Source organism: Branchiostoma lanceolatum, chromosome 14 (genome assembly GCF_035083965.1).
Source record: "Branchiostoma lanceolatum isolate klBraLanc5 chromosome 14, klBraLanc5.hap2, whole genome shotgun sequence".
Taxonomy (NCBI): domain Eukaryota; kingdom Metazoa; phylum Chordata; class Leptocardii; order Amphioxiformes; family Branchiostomatidae; genus Branchiostoma; species Branchiostoma lanceolatum.
The window spans coordinates 7008682-7026413 of record NC_089735.1 but is presented as its reverse complement, the minus strand read 5'-3'; the positions used below and the strand labels follow the sequence as shown (position 1 = coordinate 7026413).

Genomic DNA, 17732 nt, shown 5'->3' with positions numbered 1-17732 from the left:
GATGGCGTTTATGCACTGAACAGTCTGATCAAGCACTACAACTATCGTGCCACAAACAACCTTCGTATTCAGAAAAAAGGTCCTCAACAACTGGTCCAAGCACTATATACGCTGGCATGGACACATACTGAAACAAGTCTTAAATGTTTGTTAAACTTTATTCATCTTTCATCGTACTGAAACAATAACAACTAAATCATCGCCATTAAGTGTCCAATTACATGACATTGTAGTTACGTTTTCATAACTAATGCTTGTTGGGTCGCGACAAGTACATGTACGGTTAAGATATTATCAAACAAATGCTTGTGGGGTTATGATTAGCAAAACTGCAAAATCCGTAATAAATAAGGAACTTTGAAAATCATCGAAAAACAATTTTATCAGAGTGAATTCAGAGTCAGGGCATACGTACGGAGTTTGTAGCTTTCCTACTTCAAATCATACCAAACAACTGCAAAACGGGGCACATTTATAATAACTGGAAGTCATCATCACGGAAAGATGACTAAACGCCATTCGTAAAGGCCTATGTCAAAATCACGGCTTATTTTCCTTGGACTCGGGGATTCTTTCCAGGCTTGCCGAAGAGTCTGTCTCAGGCCGATGCATGGCGACGGGTTTCTTCGGCACTTCCGAGTACCGCCGGACCCCTCGGGAAAACTCGCCGACGTCAAACATGGTGTTGACCTGAACGATGTCCTCCGAGGAGTTTTCGGCGCGGAAAGAGGCCAGGGAGACGCCTGACGGCAGGGACATGCGCCGCTTCGTGATAAGTGACCTCAGGGACTCTTCTCTCTCTAGCCCCTGCGTACTGGACAACTCAGGTTTCTGTAGACATCTATAAGAAATACGGAAATCATTTCATCCACGCATTACATTGTATACTTGCTTTTCACATAAAGATTGTGTCCTAATTATCTACGCCAAGAAGTTTGTTTTCGTGCGTGTGTGTGTGTGTTTGTATAGGTGTAGGTGTGCAATGTGTGTGCGTATGTGTGTGTGTGTGTGTGCGTGCGTGCGCGTTTGTGTGTCTGTGTTTCTCTCTCTTTCTCTCTCTCTTGACTAACTCACTAACCGAAAAACTGTCTTGAAAAGAGTCTCCCGTGCTGCCAGAAGTTTCGACATGTTTCGACATGTTCGACATAAGAGTCTCACCTGAAAGAGTTGCGGGGAGTTATTTCGTCCTGCATCCTGTCCTGGAAGCTGGCTTTGACGGAGATTGCCGACAGGTTCTCTCGGAGGTCGTCATCCAGATCGACAGTCCGACCCTGCAGGGTGGGCTCCAGCGGGGCGAACTCGCTCCGGTCCACCTCCAAGGTAGCGCAGGAGCCGGCGATACTGGTGGGGGAGAGGTGGCCCGATCAGTGGATTCGATACAACGTTCCATTCAAAGACGTGTTCGGATAAAACAATCATAAGTACCGAGTAATACACATGACGAATGAGATTCATTACTTACTGTCACCATGAAGACCACAAAACCACGTGACCACTTAAGTGATATGATAAACACCAAAGCCATTACGAACAACAACAATAATAACCATCACTTTATTTGCCCAGGGAGAAGAGCTAGAGCACTGAAAATGTTACCATCTTCGTTGCTTCCATGTCTTTTCTTAATCAGCAAAGTTTCCTACTCCGTGACTAGTCATAACATAAGTAACAAAGAGGAAATAGGCAACCTGGCGTCTTACTGTCAACAACCTTCGACGGAATTTATGGATCGCTTGAATTGTGCCACATTTTAAATTCGTCAGAGACTCGAGCGTATTTTTCACCAGAAAATCTACCCTGTTATATTAGACGGGGTCCGGTGAGCTGCGAATAGGTCCGTTAGAGCTCGCAGGCTCATCGGGCGAGCTAATTTTAGTGCCCTGAGACACTGGATTAACAATACAGCAAACTCACCTGTGTCTCCGATAACTTTTCATCGACGCTTTGGATCCACTCATTGTTTTGGGCACCTCCTCAGCTCCCGCGCCCACCAGACTCTCCCTCCTCTTCTTAATGACAACATTTTCCGTCTCTGTCAACACCTCTTCGTCTTCGACGTCGCTTACGTCACTCAACTGTGTCTCAGCCCCTAGCAGCTGCATGTCCTTGGCAGGAGGTTCCTCAGTGTCCCCTCCAAAGTCTTCCTCCTCGTCTTCGTCAAGATGTAGATCTTCATCAAGATCCCCTTCCATCTCCTCAATCTGCGTCGTCTCCTCGCTCTCCTGCTTGGAAGTTTCCGACTCAGCACTGATCTCTGGTCGACCTTTGACACTGTCTTTGCTTTTGGATTGTGACGGTTTTACGCTCGAGGACGATTTCGTTTTAGAGAATGTGTTTCTTACTGAGCTGGAAGACCGTTTTGCGTCATGTGTGGATGAGGAAGATGTTTTGCCAGCTTGGATTGAGGACGTTCTGCTCTGACCTGACTTTGAAGCTTTTAAACGAACGTCTGTCTTTTTCTCCGCAGCAGGTGTTGCGATGTTCGACCGGGTCTTACGCAGCAGACTGGAACCACTTGAACGGAATGTTGTCGCTGTTACTTCTGACCCTGATTTGGATGAATTGGCCTTGATACTAGACCTGGAAGTCGGTTTCTCGACCGATGGTGTTCTCGAACTAGACCCCAACTGTGACGTGGAGATACCTGTTTGTGGCGTGTGCTTTGAAATCGACTTCTTGGCTGAAACCTTTGTGCCAGATGGTGACATCATAGTCGACTGTGATTCACGTGGTTTTGTAAGAGATGAAGATTGTGACGATGCCTTTTTGGAAGGTGTTGCACTCCAGGCGCTCTGAGTGGAACTTACTTTATTTACAGACCTCTTGGCTTTGACGCTACCTTCCGACATTGACGACGGCATTACGGCCTCCCCGGCTAGTTGCGCATCGTCTTCAAGAAGAGGAGTCGATGGTGCCGTCTTCACAACTCGCTCATCAGCATCTTCCTGCTTTCCTTCATTGTCGTCTTGTTGAATTTCCTTGACATCTGCTCCCGACATTGACGGGCCGCTGCGCACTACGGCACCTCCACTTGACCTCTTGTGCAAAGAAGCTATTTTCTTCAGGCTTTTCGAACTAGACCGCTTGACGTCTAAACCAGGGGCAGATATGGAAGTCCTTCTTCCAGAGTGACCTGACTCAATGGACGATTCCCTGCGCTCCAAAGAGGCTTGCGTTGCCGACGCAAGCGTCTTAGGAGCAATAATTTCGTCTTTAGAAGAAGAAGTTTTTGCTTGTTTGGCCGTTGCATCAGAGTTATCAACACTCGTGACGGTGTCAGATGAAAGCCCCGTTTGCTCTAGTGAAGCCTTTCCGTTCGGTTTTACAACAGACGTTTTGGTTGTAACTAAATCGCCAGTTGCCTTTTCTTTTGAAGGTTTCTCGGAGACTTTTCCTGTCGAGACTTCTGGCAACACGGGAGGCTCTTTCGAAGACAGCTTTTCGGTAAGAGCCGTTTGTGACGGTCGAAAGCTTTCTTCAGATCGCTGTTGAAGCATCTTACGAACTTCTGTTGCGGACATTGTGTGACCGCTAAGAGACGTTGACGTCTTTGACGTTTTCCGTACCACACTGTCAGAAGTAGATTTCCTAGACAAACTGATGACGGATTCTCTTGAGCTTCTGGACAGCTTCCTTGTTGGCGTCGCTGTGACTGTGGACGTTTTCGGGGAGGGTAATACTTTTGACGTTGCCGGTGATGTCTTAATGCTTGTCCGAGATGTTTTAACACTTGTCCAGGATGTCTTAACGCTTGTCCGGGATGTCTTAACGCTTGTCCGGGATGTTTTTATGCTTGTACGAGACTTCTTGACACTTGTCCCAGATGTAGGAGCCACAAGTCTTATTTTTTGGCTGGATGATGACTTTGAAAGTACAGCCTCCTTGGATGCATGTCTTGAAGTAATTTCGCCTGTGGATGGTTTTTGTGACTGTGTGTCAGGAACTCTGGGCAGTTTTGTGACGGCGCTCTGTTTGGATCCTGCCCGGGATATCTCGGCGTCGCTGGACGGTTCGGGTGATAACGGCCGTGAGTAGGGCTCCTCGACAGGCGTGGAGTCAGCACGCATCGTCCGGAGTATCTCTCGCTCCAGACAGCTGTCGTCGAAACTCTCCGCGGAGGCCTCTGACGACCCGTCCGCCATTTCCTGTCGCACCCTTTCGATAACCCATGACGTGATTTGCGTGGCCATCTCCCGGACAGTGGCAGACTCAGACAGCGCTGGTTGAACTTTCGACGGCTTCTTTGCCGCAGTAACCACAGACGAAACAACTTGACATGCCGTACGGCCGATGAGAGACGTGTCAGATCGCGTCTTTGTGAGTGACATGGCGGACATGTCTGACCGCTGTCCCGTCAGCTCCTTCGTCACACCGTCGATCACACAAGCCACTATGTCACGTGCTGTTCTAGTCAGAAGGCTACTGTCAGACGTAGATTTTCTCACATCTAGCTTCCTGTCTTCTGCCACGTTCTCCTTGGAAAACTCTTTCTTGACGCCATCAATGACAGAAAAGACAAGCTGGCTTGCTTCCCGGCTGACTCGACGTGTGCCGTAATCTGTGACGTCCTCCGTCATTTCTGTCTTCAGCTTATCCAGAGCTGACGTCACCATGTCGCTGGCAACTTGGTTGAGGACGCGCGTGTCCGACCTGCGGGGTTCCTGCTCAACGCTTGACGTAAATTTGTCCTGTGAAGCATTGGAAAATAACTACAGTCTCTACGGTTTCGTGAATAATTTCATCAGGTTGGTAAATGACTGAATAATGAAAATTCTTTATACACAACCAAGGAGTACAGCCGATGTTTCGGTGAACGCCTGTCACTCGTGGCTGGTTCACGTCGAACTCTTAACACTGCAGCAGCGACACCTAGCTGCTGCAGTGCAAAAGGAACCAGTCAGCATTGACCCGAGGCAGTTGACAGACGATCACCGAAACACTGGCTGTAATAAAACTTGTTGGCTGTGATGAAAAGAATTGAATTGTTAGTATAATCCAATGTCATGACCCTGATACAAAGAAATCACGACAATAAATTTCATTTCACAAATTAGTTCATTGCTTTCTGCATGTGTCTGGGATATCTTGTAAGATTCTAACCCTTTAAAGGTAATATCTAAGAATTTCATCATTCCCTCCAAAATTGGGCCAGCTAGAAATACGCTGTGCCAATGTGTGAAAAGCAAACTAAAAACCAGCTGGCCCATTCAGTTGTGAACGAGATTGTCATTTCACGCTCCTGACGTATGAAACAGACATGAAACATGACTTACCTCGCTCACCATCCGGGGTATTATCACCTTGGAGACGGTTTCCATGACAGCCCTGACGATCTCAGCTGCGCGCATGTGCAGTAGGGTGGTTTGTGAGCGGGATAGAACCTGTTGTAGTTCAACCTCCTCCTATCAGGCGAGAGGACAAGATGTTGTAACAATCAATTTTGAATGTCTTAGTCAGGGGTGGATAAGAAAAAAACAAAATGGATGTTAAATTGAATCAAACAAACAAACAAACAAACAGACCGATTATTGCTCAATAGATAGGACCAACACGCCCCGATACCTCCGCTAAGTAAGTATGAAATTCATTTACCACTCACTTATCATATGACGATCCACAATTTATATAGCCATACCGGAGGCGATGTTCGACCTCAAACTTGAAATCTTTGCGTTTATGTGACAGATTATCAGTGACGGAAAGCTGACATTTTCAAAGGAAAGTTGTGCGAGTGTAAATCAGATATGCACTTGTACACTTCAGCACAAACGTGATGTGTTATGTCATGATGCCGTTTATCGGGTATGCAATACAAACAAACAAACAAGACACAGAGGTTATTAGAACCTCGACGTGTCACGTTATGTAGCAATCGGTTGATTCTAGAACCACATACCAATGTCTCCTCTCCTTCTTCCCCCTCTAAAGACACGTTTGCTCCGGGGAAGTCTGTCTGAAGCTGCATGATCAACAGCTCTTCTTGTCTAGTCTTCTCCTCTTCTTGTCTCCGCAACTCATCCACATCAATCAGCTTTGCCCCGGGAAACTCGGACTGGAGGCGTGCCATGGATTCCTTGTCCACTTTGAACTTGAACGATATCTTCTTACCTCTTGTGCCAGTCTTCCTTTTAACGGGTGTCCTGGTGGCGGGCTTTCCCTGTTTCTTGGATGCAGCGGGCTCTCCTACAAAGCTGTTTAAAAGGAGAAAAGGTTGCTTATTTCAAATCTTCTGCAGCATATGAAGGACATTTAAACTGATAGACAGTCTGATATGGAACATAACATTTTATATTGCTTGAATCGGATGCCAAGTGTTTAGTATGAGTAGCTAATTTCTCGTCAGCGGTCGTTGCCATTTGGAAGTTCGATGCCATATATATCACAGAACATAGTACTGCGCAGTAGGGCGCTCCGTCAATAAGGTGATGTTTGACGGTGTAGATGATTAGGGTTTAATATTTGGCCTTTTCATCCGGGTTTGAACCCGAGCTGCTGGTCTTTCTTTTTCATTTGCTATTGGTAGATCAGTTTTCAAGATGGTCATTCTATCTTAAACATTACCATTTTAACCGTACTGTTGTACATTTTAGATTGAAATGTTGATCTTAATATGTTTTTATACGCCCCCCGCCCGCCAAGTTATGATATTGATACCCTCTGATATGGCATTGACTGGCCACAGATATGGCATCGGCCGTTTCAAACAGCAACGACCGTTTACGAGACGGAACCGTGGCACGTAGGCATATCATCATCGTGCTCGTGATGCATGTAGAGTCTGTGTCTATCTACTTCATCTCCCGCTGACCTTTCAATTCGTTCCGGTGACTGTTCCTTCTGTGGTAAGGGCGGGGCTGTCTCTTCCGGTGACTGTTCCTCCTGCGGTAGGCGCGGGGCTTTCTCGAAGTCTTCCATAGTCTTGTCTATGGCGCGGTCTACCAGTCTGCCCAGGTTTAGACCAGCCCCCTTCTTCTCTGCCTGAAAATGAATCAGATACAGCATGCAACTGACAAGTTTGAACAGAAACATAGTGGCAGTGGGTTGGTTTTAATTTTCTGGTGACGTTTGAAGTTTTGAAAAGAAAAATTTCAGAAGTCTCATTTACCTGAGTACCATCCTCCGAAGTGACCGCTGGCTCAATGCTTTTCGCTTGCTATAACGTTATATAAACCAGCGAAAAGTGTTGAGCCAGCGGTTACTACGGAGGATGGTATAAAGGCTAAGATCTCATACCTCCGTGAAATGTTTAAGATTTCTGTGTGAATTTCTTGCTTTCTTCATTATTGTCAATTTCTTGATAATGCTGTTTACTGCCTATGCAACTTTGGACCCGGATCAAGACAACTTTTCCTTTTCCTTTTTGCCAATCTCCGCTCACACCATCTTCCGTCTCACATTCTGTCACTCTTCAATCAGATGACTGCGGACACACTCCAAGACAAGCAAGCACACAAAACGAAAACAATGCCTTCGTTTTAACGGGGGGTAAAAACGTGGTAAGTAACACTTAGTTAACTGACCTGTAGTAAGGTAAAGCCGGTACATTTGTCACCTGTCACCTTTCTCTACGAAGATGAACTTACCTATCGTAGAAAGTTATGGGTAGTCTGCTTTTATATCCGCTGAGATGTACTCGTGATAGTTAGGATCACATGTCTTATACATTTTATAGACTGACGAAACTGAAAATTTCCTTTGCTACTTACCTCTCCTTTCGCGGACTCGGTTCCCTCCTTGATGCCCTTGAAGCGGGAGAACAGCCCGCCCTTGCCGCCAGTCGACACGTCAGTACCGGAGGCTGTTTTACCGTCACTCTTGCCTACATGATTGTCGTGGTTTAATACTAGTTCAGGTAAGCTTTTGGAGCAAGCGTTTGATACCTAGAATTATTGTACAGTCTAGCAGCATGTACGTAAGAGGGTTTAGAAAGAGGGTTATATATAACGGAAAGATGTATGAACCACTCTTCCCATTGCTAGCAGCAAGGTTTTCAGACATGTGAAAGTGCAATCTAGTCGGTCCAACCTGCTTTTGTTTTGTCCCTCCACATGCTCAGCAGAGTCTTTTGGGTGCGCTCTCGTCGCTCCTGTTGTTGCTGCTTTCTCTTCAGGAAAATTTCTACCGGCAAGACAATGGAGAGCATTGGTCTTTCATAGTGTTACGCCTAAAGAGGTGCTTGGTTTAAGTTCGCGGGTTTTGCGGTAACCTCTTCACCGTGATCTTAGAGCCATCGCTAAAATAATTCTTCTGTCTTCTGCCTGCCTACCACATTATTTCAACCGCGAACTAAACTAACTCGAACACTCCATTTTTCCCTACCGCGAAATTAAATCACCGCGAAATCAAACGCATATATATATAGAATATTGTTGTGACTTACCGTACTGTTTCTGTCGCTGTGCCTGGATGGCGGCCTCGCGGGCCCGGATGTTCTCCTGTCTCCTCTGCCTCTCCTCCTCCTCCACACGTAACATCTCCTCACGCTGCAGCGCACGTAACCGCGCATGCTCCACAAAGTGATCCATCGTCTGACAGTGAGAAGGAAAAACACCATGAAAAATGGAACTAACAGCTATCAGATTTCCTTATCAATCATGTAAATCAAGTCCTAATCTGCTTAATTTGCATTTCTGCCCAAGCTATCTGCATGCCCAAAATGACGGAAATCCGTCCTTCCTTATCCTCTGTTAAAGATCCCATAAAAACGCCCCTGCAGTTCCGAAATAGAGAAATAGGGAAAGACAGCAGGAGGTTAGAATTGTGACGTTTGATGTTTTAAAAATGTCCTCCCACCTTTTCCTCTTTCTCCTTCTGCTCCTGCCGTCTGCGCTCCTCCAGCCGTCGCTGCCGCTCCCTCTCCTCTGCCTTCCACGCCTCCATCGCCTTCTTACGCCGCCTCCGCTCCTGGACACACACACAGGACGGAACCACGCCAGGTCAGGGACACAAAAACAGAATTTAAGAATAGAAACTTGTAAAGGAACAGCTGTCAACCACATGTTCACTTGTAATGCGTTGAATTCTCTGGCAAAAACACGGTCCAAGCATGATGACGTGCCTAGGTACTAGTTCTACTCCACTGGACAGCAGTTCACTCGGGTATCCACGGTACAGCCTCCCCCCTCACAGAGAATAAACCCATCCCATCTGATAAGCGAGGATCATGCATGTTATAGACACATGTACGATTCATAATACTTTCCATTTTCAAATATTCAGATCGGAGGTACGAAGCTTACTTTTAGTAAACTTATCGCACCTTGTCTTGGTTTAGCTGAAACTTGGACCTTTTACTCTCCCACTCCTTGTCTTTACGCTTCCGTTCTTCCTCGTGATGTAGGGTCTTGTCCACCTGAAGTAAGTTCCTCTTCATAGCATCCTTCCTCATCAGCGCCATGTACCTTTAAGCAATCATCATGGTAAATGAAGCATAGACTCAAAATTTCCACTGTTTAAGAACGAAAATTCTTATAACTTAGCCCAGTTCGGCTAAAATTGCAATAAAGATCTTCATTCGTTCATAACAACACATTAAAAAAGACGTTTACCCGGCCAAGTTAACGTTTCGACAACTCCTTAGCTATCCCTACTAGGACATTAATGAACTCCAGTATGAACCACTTCCTGTCACTAGATCGCGCTGCGACACGAATGCGGTTCCAAACGATTTCGAAGAAGACAAAAGTTCATATACATTATTAGATGGCTTAGCATGCCGGATTTAAGCCCGCTTTTCAATAATCAATCGCTTCCAATCGTCTTTAAAAGCACTTACAGATGATGCATGTAAAAAGGTTTGAAAACGCGTCTCTGGAGACGTTTTTCGGGACGTGTTTTTGAAGACGATTGGAAGTGTTTTTGAGCAAGCATGTAAAGCTAGCCATGGTGTTACTCTTGGTAGTCTTACCTACGCTTAGAAGCCTCCTCCTGCTCCCTGAGTTTTTGTCGAGTTTCCTTCGCCTTTTCCCTCCGACTCTTGATGATCTGTAGTGATTCGGACTGCGCCTTGCTTTCCTTCTTTTTGTGTTCTGCACGTTCGCGCGCCAAAACCGCGTCTTCCAGCTAGAGAGGGACAGAAAATAAGATATTCGAACGCACAAATAAACCATGAAACTCGTCTCTACCACGTCTTCTAAGGAAACATAAAAAATGTAGCAGGTCAATTCGTACATAATTTCAAACAAAAGAGACTGTTTCGTCCCAAAGGAGCATACGTCATACCTGTCCAGTTTCAAATGCATCAAACGTACATGTATATCGAACATGTTAGTGAGCGTTAGATTGGTAACAAACAAATATACACACAAACACACATACATATATATACACACAAACACACATAAACGCACGCACAAACACACATAAACGCACGCACACACACATACATACATACATACAAACACACGCACAGACACACACTCACATGCACACACGCGCACACACACTCACACAGACACACACACTCATATGCACGCACACACGCACACATACACGCACACACTCATACACTCACACAGTGCCTTACGTACCTGTCTGCGCCGTTCATTATTGTAGTAGTCCAGGCTTATCTTCCGTAGGTACTGCCTGTACTGGTTAAACTCCTTCAGAGTACACAGCACCTGCGTCAGAAAGGACGTCATTTGGAGAGTAATTCAGACAGTCTGCGAAGGCTCCTTCTATCAGTAGTGTATTGTCCGAATTAAGACATCCGGACATACAGTCATGTATGAGCCAGAATTTACCTCAATTGACCAAATTTGCTACTGTAATGATGTTGTAGTCACTGCATTGTACATATATACAAATATTTATCGGCAGTACTTGAAGAACTGCCAAAGTTTCAGACATTTCATCAAACACTGCAGAAGAGTATAGTCTGGTCACATAGTAATTTTAATCTCTTAGTATATAGTAACTTAAGTCTCTCAAGATCGATCGTTGTGTAATAAAAGATTCTATTCGTTGTTGCTTATACAATTGTAATAAAGTCATGGATTACCATGGAGATAGAAAATCCTGTCCATGGTGCCAAAAATTGTTCACGGAAAGATCATGTCAATACTGCCAACAAAATTCTTATTGACAGGAACATCCTGTCCATATGTATAGTGCCCAAACCTTTTATTGACAGGAACACCCTGTCAATAGCGCCAAAAATTCCTGTTCACGATCACAGGAACATCCTGTCAATAGTGCACAAAAATCATATTAACATCCTGTCAATAGTGCACAAAAATCCTGTCAATTGCCTCGGCCAATTCATTATCATTACTGGTGCCCCTGCGCCTGCGCATACCGACCTTCCCATCCTGCGTGATGAAGCCGTTCCTGACGAGTCTTTGCTTGACCCCTGGAAAGCTGTAGAACGGTTTGAGGTGCGGGTCGTGGAGCAGGTTGTACTCGGTGGACATCTGGTGACCACACGGGTCCGTCAGGTCAAAGTCATGGTCATTCGGCCTGGCGTGAAGCTGAGGACACAGAGAGAGTTTCTCAAGAATCTTGGCCTTAATACGTCACAGAACATCGAATCAGCAACCACGTCACAGGAAGTTTTAGAAATTTGCAATTTTTACTGATGTTGATTTTTTGCGAGCTCTCGTATTAAATTCAGGTAACTAGACTAGTGCTAGCTTATCATTGTATATCGTGTATTTGCAAACTGTGATGCTTTCTGTTGTGACCTGTACCGAACCCAGTGGGTATGTGTGTACAATAAAGGTCTTTATTCATTCATTCATTAAATCTGGAGGATGTCATTGATAAGATTAAGTAGAGACAGAACAGCGCCTACCCTTTCTCCCAGATCGGTGGTGTACAGGACCATAGCTTTCTCTATTCCGGGTATCAATGGCATCTTCGTGTCTAGGGGGTAGTTCATCCATTCGGAGAGGGACAGCTCCGACCCGTCTGCCGATGACCCCCCATGAGATACCCAGGCCTTCGGCATGACGAAGCAGCCCTTAGCCGAGCCGGCCCGCTGGGGCAGGGTCAGTCGCTGTACGGTCGCCATTCCGCCTAGTCACCTAAACAACCTACAGGAAACCAAGTGAACACATGTACACCTTTGATTTAGACGATGAGATTATTCTGATCAGTGATGAGTTCATCTCAAATTTGACACAGAATATGTCATTAATAGAGTAAGACCTAATTCTTTTAAATATTTGAATGATTTATAAAACCGCTGTGACATAAACTACACTCATGTATTTAATCTAACTGCACATCGTAATAGTTAGTTACATCCCTCCATTCCACAACTGCACACAGAATGACAGTGCTCTGTTCTTTAGCCAGTAAAAAAGTATTTCATACTGGTCACTCATATTGTACCAAGATTACCCACTCGTACATGTAAGTTACCTTGAAATTCAGGTGACACAATATTCCCGTCAGCTTCAATGAAGTATCTTGATGTAAACCACAACTTGTGACTTCCCGCACGTAAGTCTTGATCCGTGGTTATGTTTTGAGCAAACAAAACGCAACGGACGCTTCGAAGCGTTCCATGCGTTCCATACGACCGCGAAGGAACGAGGCGTTCTAGTGCACATTTCAACAGCGCGTTCTGTGTGTCTCATGTTCGGGTCATTTGGAGATCGAGGTAAACTGGTCTTCAGCCAAATTGATCGCTGTCGAACATTTGAGATGAGTAAAATTCAAATTGATTGTTCATTGATAAACCCATAGACTGATGGGAATCGATTGAGCTTATGCTTTGGAACGATCGCGGTAGTGCACGGCAAAAGGGACAAAAAGGTTTCCAGGGCCTATGTTTGAGTTTCAATGCGAAATGACATTGAATAATCTGACGGAAAAGCGTAGAATGTGGTGTGTTTTTGGTGAAAATTGAGTTTGGGCTCTAGCGCTGACTTCCGGATATTCCTCAGCGTTGAAAGTAATCTAAAGTACTTTCTTTCGCCCCAGATTGACCTCTGTTGCGTTGTGTAATGCCGTGGATGGTTACAAAGATCGCCGTGATACAATTTTCTTTATAATTGGCTGCGCACTATTTGACATGAAAATAATGTTTTCCCGTCCAATTTACCAATCTATGAATTATAGAGGTTGAAGAAACAAAAATTATTATTGAAGCTGTAGGGATATTATTTCACCCCATACCAAACTTCTGAATAATTATCTTCAAAAGACGGTCGCTAGAACCCAAAATTTACTGGACATACCGCCTTGGCGATATCTACCTTATTCATAAACCCGTTTCGTTCCTTTACGCCTGGACGCTGTGTGACGTCACAAACTGGGTCAGAACAATTAACGTAACCGGAGAAACAAAAAAACTTGTTCGACGCGTCGCGACACATCTCCAACAGTAAACAAACCGGGCACGAAGCGTGCTCCGGATCTGGTCTGTTTTTTTAGCAGGCGTTCAAAACACGGAGATGTGACTGAGATGGGGAACAAGAAAAGTTCACTGGGACTATGGATAGACCAGAATGGAGGGGTGAGCTATTGCTTATCTGACCACTTTTGATCTAACAACCTAGTGGGTTATTGTCTGTATCGCTTTGGAAGTTATATACTATTAGTAACAACGACGCTGACATCTGAGTGGTTCAATACGACAATAGCTTCGTCATACAAAATTGTGATTTAGCGTTCAATATCATTTCAGCCCGTTGTGAATAACGTGCCAACTGTGTTAACTTGTAGAGTAACCGCAGGGGAAGGCACGAGACCTGGGAGATCACGGGCGACCCCTGGCGACTACGCGTGTCTGTCATCAGGAGGTAAACATTCCTTATCTGTTAATCTACATGCACACTACTCTACAGAGACAAGGGGTATCCTTAGAGATTATAAATCAATCCCTTGGCACACAGGTCACACGCTTTGTGGTCCGATTATATGTACGCATCACCAACTGTCGTGTGTTTGACTGGAGTGGACATTATTATAAGTATACACATATAACATGTAAGAGCCCGACAAGATTAGGACCGCAAATTCCCTGGACATTCACATCTGTGGCGTCACGTGCACGGGGAATGTCGATGGCTTGAGGACAAAAATCTTGCAAAATGTATGCAAAGTCGCAAAAATAGCCAAAAGCAACAACTTTTGATTAAAAGAAACTTTTCAATACCTGAGTCAATGAATGTCACAATGTCTATAGCGTATATCTCCACACTACCCTAATACTAGCCTTTTCACATTCGAGTTGAAGTTTCTTTTGGTTAAAATACGAGGAAAAGAGCCACGAAGAACAAGAGAGAGCTATAAGAAAAAGGATAGTATCATTTTCATTACAGTTTCATTACTCTACCTACAGATTCTGTAGTCTGGCACTGAGAGGGCATTCTGAACGGGCCCTGGACATTCTAAAGGACCTTACACAGGTAACGGCGTTTACTATATACTATGCACACATTTATTTGTAAATTTTGTTTGATTACGTTATTGCAACAATCAATACAGACAAACAATTTGAACGATCTTTGAATAACTTTTGAGGCGACCTTTACTTCTACTGTCTTCACCAGATATGTGCCTTAGAAGACCCTGAGGTTCAAGACGCCGACAGCTTTCTTGTGGACCAGAAGACAGCAGGGTACATTACCAGGTGAAGATGAAACTTCAACATCTTTAGAACTGACCATGTTTTACAGCAGTCATACGCAGTCCTTACTATGTAATGAAAAAATAGTATTCTTTTTCTTATAGTTCCCCCTTGTAGGTACGAAGCCCTGCGCATGTCTACTGTGTATTCCTGTACCTAAACCTCCCTACCCGTGCATGTACCTGATGTTACATTTAGGTACGAAGCCCTGCGCATGTCTACTGTGTATTCCTGTACCAAAACCTCTACCTGTGTATGTACCTGATGTTACATTTAGGTACGAAGCCCTGCGCATGTCTACTGTGTATTCCTGTACCAAAACCTCTACCTGTGTATGTACCTGATGTTACATTTAGGTACGAAGCCCTGCACATGTCTACTGTGTATTCCTGTACCTAAACCTCTGTTCCTGTGTATGTACATGATGTTACATTTAGGTACGAAGCCCTGCACATGTCTACTGTGTATTCCTGCACCAAAACCTCTACCTGTGTATGTACCTGATGTTACATTTAGGTACGAAGCCCTGCGCATGTCTACTGTGTATTTCTGTCCGCAGGTTGAACCTCCTGTTGAAGCAGCAGGACCCGGAGTCGCTACAGATGGAGTGTACGAACTTCATCAGACATCTCAGTCCCCCCGCCAGTGTGTGTGGCAAGAAGAGGTTTGACTTCATGTGTACGTATTTGAATTAAGCTCTGGCTTCGGTTTGGCGTAATGGTTAGAGCGTTAGCGTTGCCGGCTCAGAACCAATCGGTCTCTGGTTAGATTCTTTGACACACCCGGTATTGTACCACTGGGAAAGGCATTTTACACGACATTCCTAAGTCGACGGTAGAGTAACGCCTACCGAGCCTCTCGGCTGATTTGTCTAAAATGTACACACATCCGCACACATCAGCATTATTATTATTACACACACACACACACACACACACACGCACACACACACACACACACACACGCTGTCACACACACACACACACACACACACACACACACACACAAACCCTCGTCAACACCGTGTACGTATCCGTGTTTCAGTAGCAGCTGACTGCAGAGGTTTGGAGGCTCTGTCTCTATGCGGCGCCATGTTGAAAGACAAGGAGCTACTGAAACTAGACAAGGTGCTGGACGCCAACATAGACACCATGACACACCTGGACCTCAGCTACAACAGGCTCACAGACCACGTACGTACCGCTCATGTCGTCTCTACCGCGAAAAGGCAAATCAGCCCCCTAGCAGTATTTTCAGGTACTGCAGCATTACAATAGGGACACCCTTCCTGTTGGTCAGTTGTCCCCAACAAATGACTTCCTGTGGGAGGGAGATAGCTGGGGTTGATTAAGGGAAAGAGGGGAAGGGGAGGAACATCTGTGGTCGCTAGGCATTATCAAAATCGCAAAACCTATAGATATTTCACGGAGGTATAAGATTTCTTGCTGATTCTGCAGTTATCTCAAAATATCAAACATTTTCTGAGGAAGGCCCAATTAAACTATGTTTTTCTTTTATCATTTAGTAGAGAAATAGTATTATTTTTTCATTACTGTTGTGCGCAGCTTGTCATGCAATTCTTCCTACGGCATTACAGGGATTGCAGTGCCTCCTACCGACTTTAGAAAAAATGCAGGTCCTTCAGAGCCTGGACTTGGTTGGGAATTACTTACGGAAGGAGACGGTTGACGGACTGGTTTACTCCATGGCGGACCCCAGCGCTTTCCCAAGTCTCACACAGGTTAGGTTTATAGTGACATAACGTTATATCTGTTTACTGCAGTAAACAACTGGTTACAAATGTTTACAAGTCTCTGAAAAAAAAGGTCTTATGACAATACAGCCAAAAATACAGTATTTCGACTCTTCTTAACCCCAGATTTTCATACACTGTACAGGAATTTGTTGTATCACTTTCCTGCATTTCACTCAGTGCGTGAAACAGCCCTGCCTAAATTATTATATATCTGGCAAGTAGTAATCATTGTCAACACGAGATGTCAGTATACACGTCCTTGGTGCTGAAGTTGTAACGGTTCAAAAGCGACACATAGCAATCATTCTCAACACTGCATGCAGCCTCGTGGTATGTCCTGATCTCGATTTATGTGTCTATCTTTGTCTTTACTGTTGTCTCCACGTACACCAAAGTTAACGCAATCCATTGTTCATGCAAACCCTCTGAATCGTACCTGTTGTTATATGTATATTAGGTAAGGAGTTCACGTACTGGGTAAGGATATCTTGGCATTGTCCTTATTCAGTCTGCTCCCAACTTCTCATACATTCTACCCTTTCCATCTTGTTTCTGTCTCGGAGGCTACAAAGACAAGGTCACGTCTCAAAATTCATCAGCAAGTTAAGATAATTAGGCAGAAATCAAGTATGGCCGCCTACTTTCTTTGGCCTTGTTTGCACCTTTGGGATTTTCTAGGACATAATTCCAATTAACTTCTTGATTGTGGCAATGGGGAATGTCCGTTCTATTTCCTACATATATTTTGATATTGATGCCCGCTGGGAGAAATCATTATGAATCCCTAATATCATCCATGATCAAATTATGTAGGATCGTCAATAATGACTTGTTCTCTTTCACGATAGGTTGCTCTTGGAAATAACTACAACATCGCTGTGATGTCAGGCGATATGTGTCAGCTTCTGCTGGCCAGGTGGTCCCCTCATGCCAGAGAACCGTCCCTCCGGGAGCTAGCCACTGGGCAGGTCACCATCGTGGAAGCCGTGGACGACGAAGACTACGAAGACCCAGACATCCTAGCACTACAGCTGGTGTGATATTTACAAATATGTAGACGGATACAAGAAAATAGAGGACATACTTAAAGAACCAGGAAGTGATATGTGATACTGGATTGATTATGATGCGCAGTTTGGTAAAACATATAAGAGACGCCGGATACTACAAGACTAAGTGTCACTGAATTCGTATCGGTATCATATGACGGTTTATTAATTCCATTTTCCATATCTCCTTCCTTCAAAACAAATGTCTCTGTACAGAAATGAAGGAACACTCCGGTAGAATGGTTCCCGATGCATATTTCAGCGCGTAAAGACAGAATACAGATTTGCATTTTACCTGACAACTCGGTTCTTAACTGGGTGGTGTAATCATTGACAAAAGAACGAATAG

The 17732-nt window shown here is 44.7% G+C and overlaps 2 protein-coding genes across 3 annotated transcripts; one reads left to right on the top strand and one right to left on the bottom strand.

Annotated features, from left to right (window-relative positions):
• Window positions 1-139: 139 nt before the first annotated feature.
• On the bottom strand, window positions 140-13240 carry LOC136448690 (serine-rich adhesin for platelets-like). The gene is made up of 16 exons (XM_066448330.1): window positions 12364-13240; window positions 11792-12032; window positions 11301-11468; window positions 10530-10619; window positions 9908-10062; window positions 9260-9401; window positions 8794-8904; window positions 8381-8528; window positions 8026-8118; window positions 7707-7819; window positions 6809-6978; window positions 5897-6191; window positions 5274-5402; window positions 1915-4688; window positions 1159-1341; window positions 140-841 (listed from the first exon to the last, which is right to left on the bottom strand). The coding sequence occupies exons 2-16, from the start codon at window positions 12008-12010 to the stop codon at window positions 541-543; spliced, it is 5091 nt and encodes a 1696-aa protein (XP_066304427.1). The 5' UTR covers window positions 12011-12032; window positions 12364-13240; the 3' UTR covers window positions 140-540.
• Window positions 13241-13270: 30 nt separating this feature from the next.
• LOC136449156 (leucine-rich repeat-containing protein 75A-like) lies at window positions 13271-17685 on the top strand. 2 transcript variants are annotated; one of them, XM_066449010.1, is made up of 8 exons: window positions 13271-13462; window positions 13672-13748; window positions 14291-14357; window positions 14502-14581; window positions 15138-15256; window positions 15626-15771; window positions 16176-16319; window positions 17183-17685. In XM_066449010.1, exons 1-8 carry the CDS (start codon window positions 13412-13414, stop codon window positions 17372-17374), a joined length of 876 nt encoding a protein of 291 aa, XP_066305107.1. In that variant the 5' UTR covers window positions 13271-13411; the 3' UTR covers window positions 17375-17685. The 2 variants fall into 2 exon arrangements, with proteins under 2 accessions (XP_066305107.1, XP_066305106.1); XM_066449009.1 differs by having other exon boundaries at window positions 15623-15771.
• The last annotated feature ends 47 nt before the right edge of the window (window positions 17686-17732 follow it).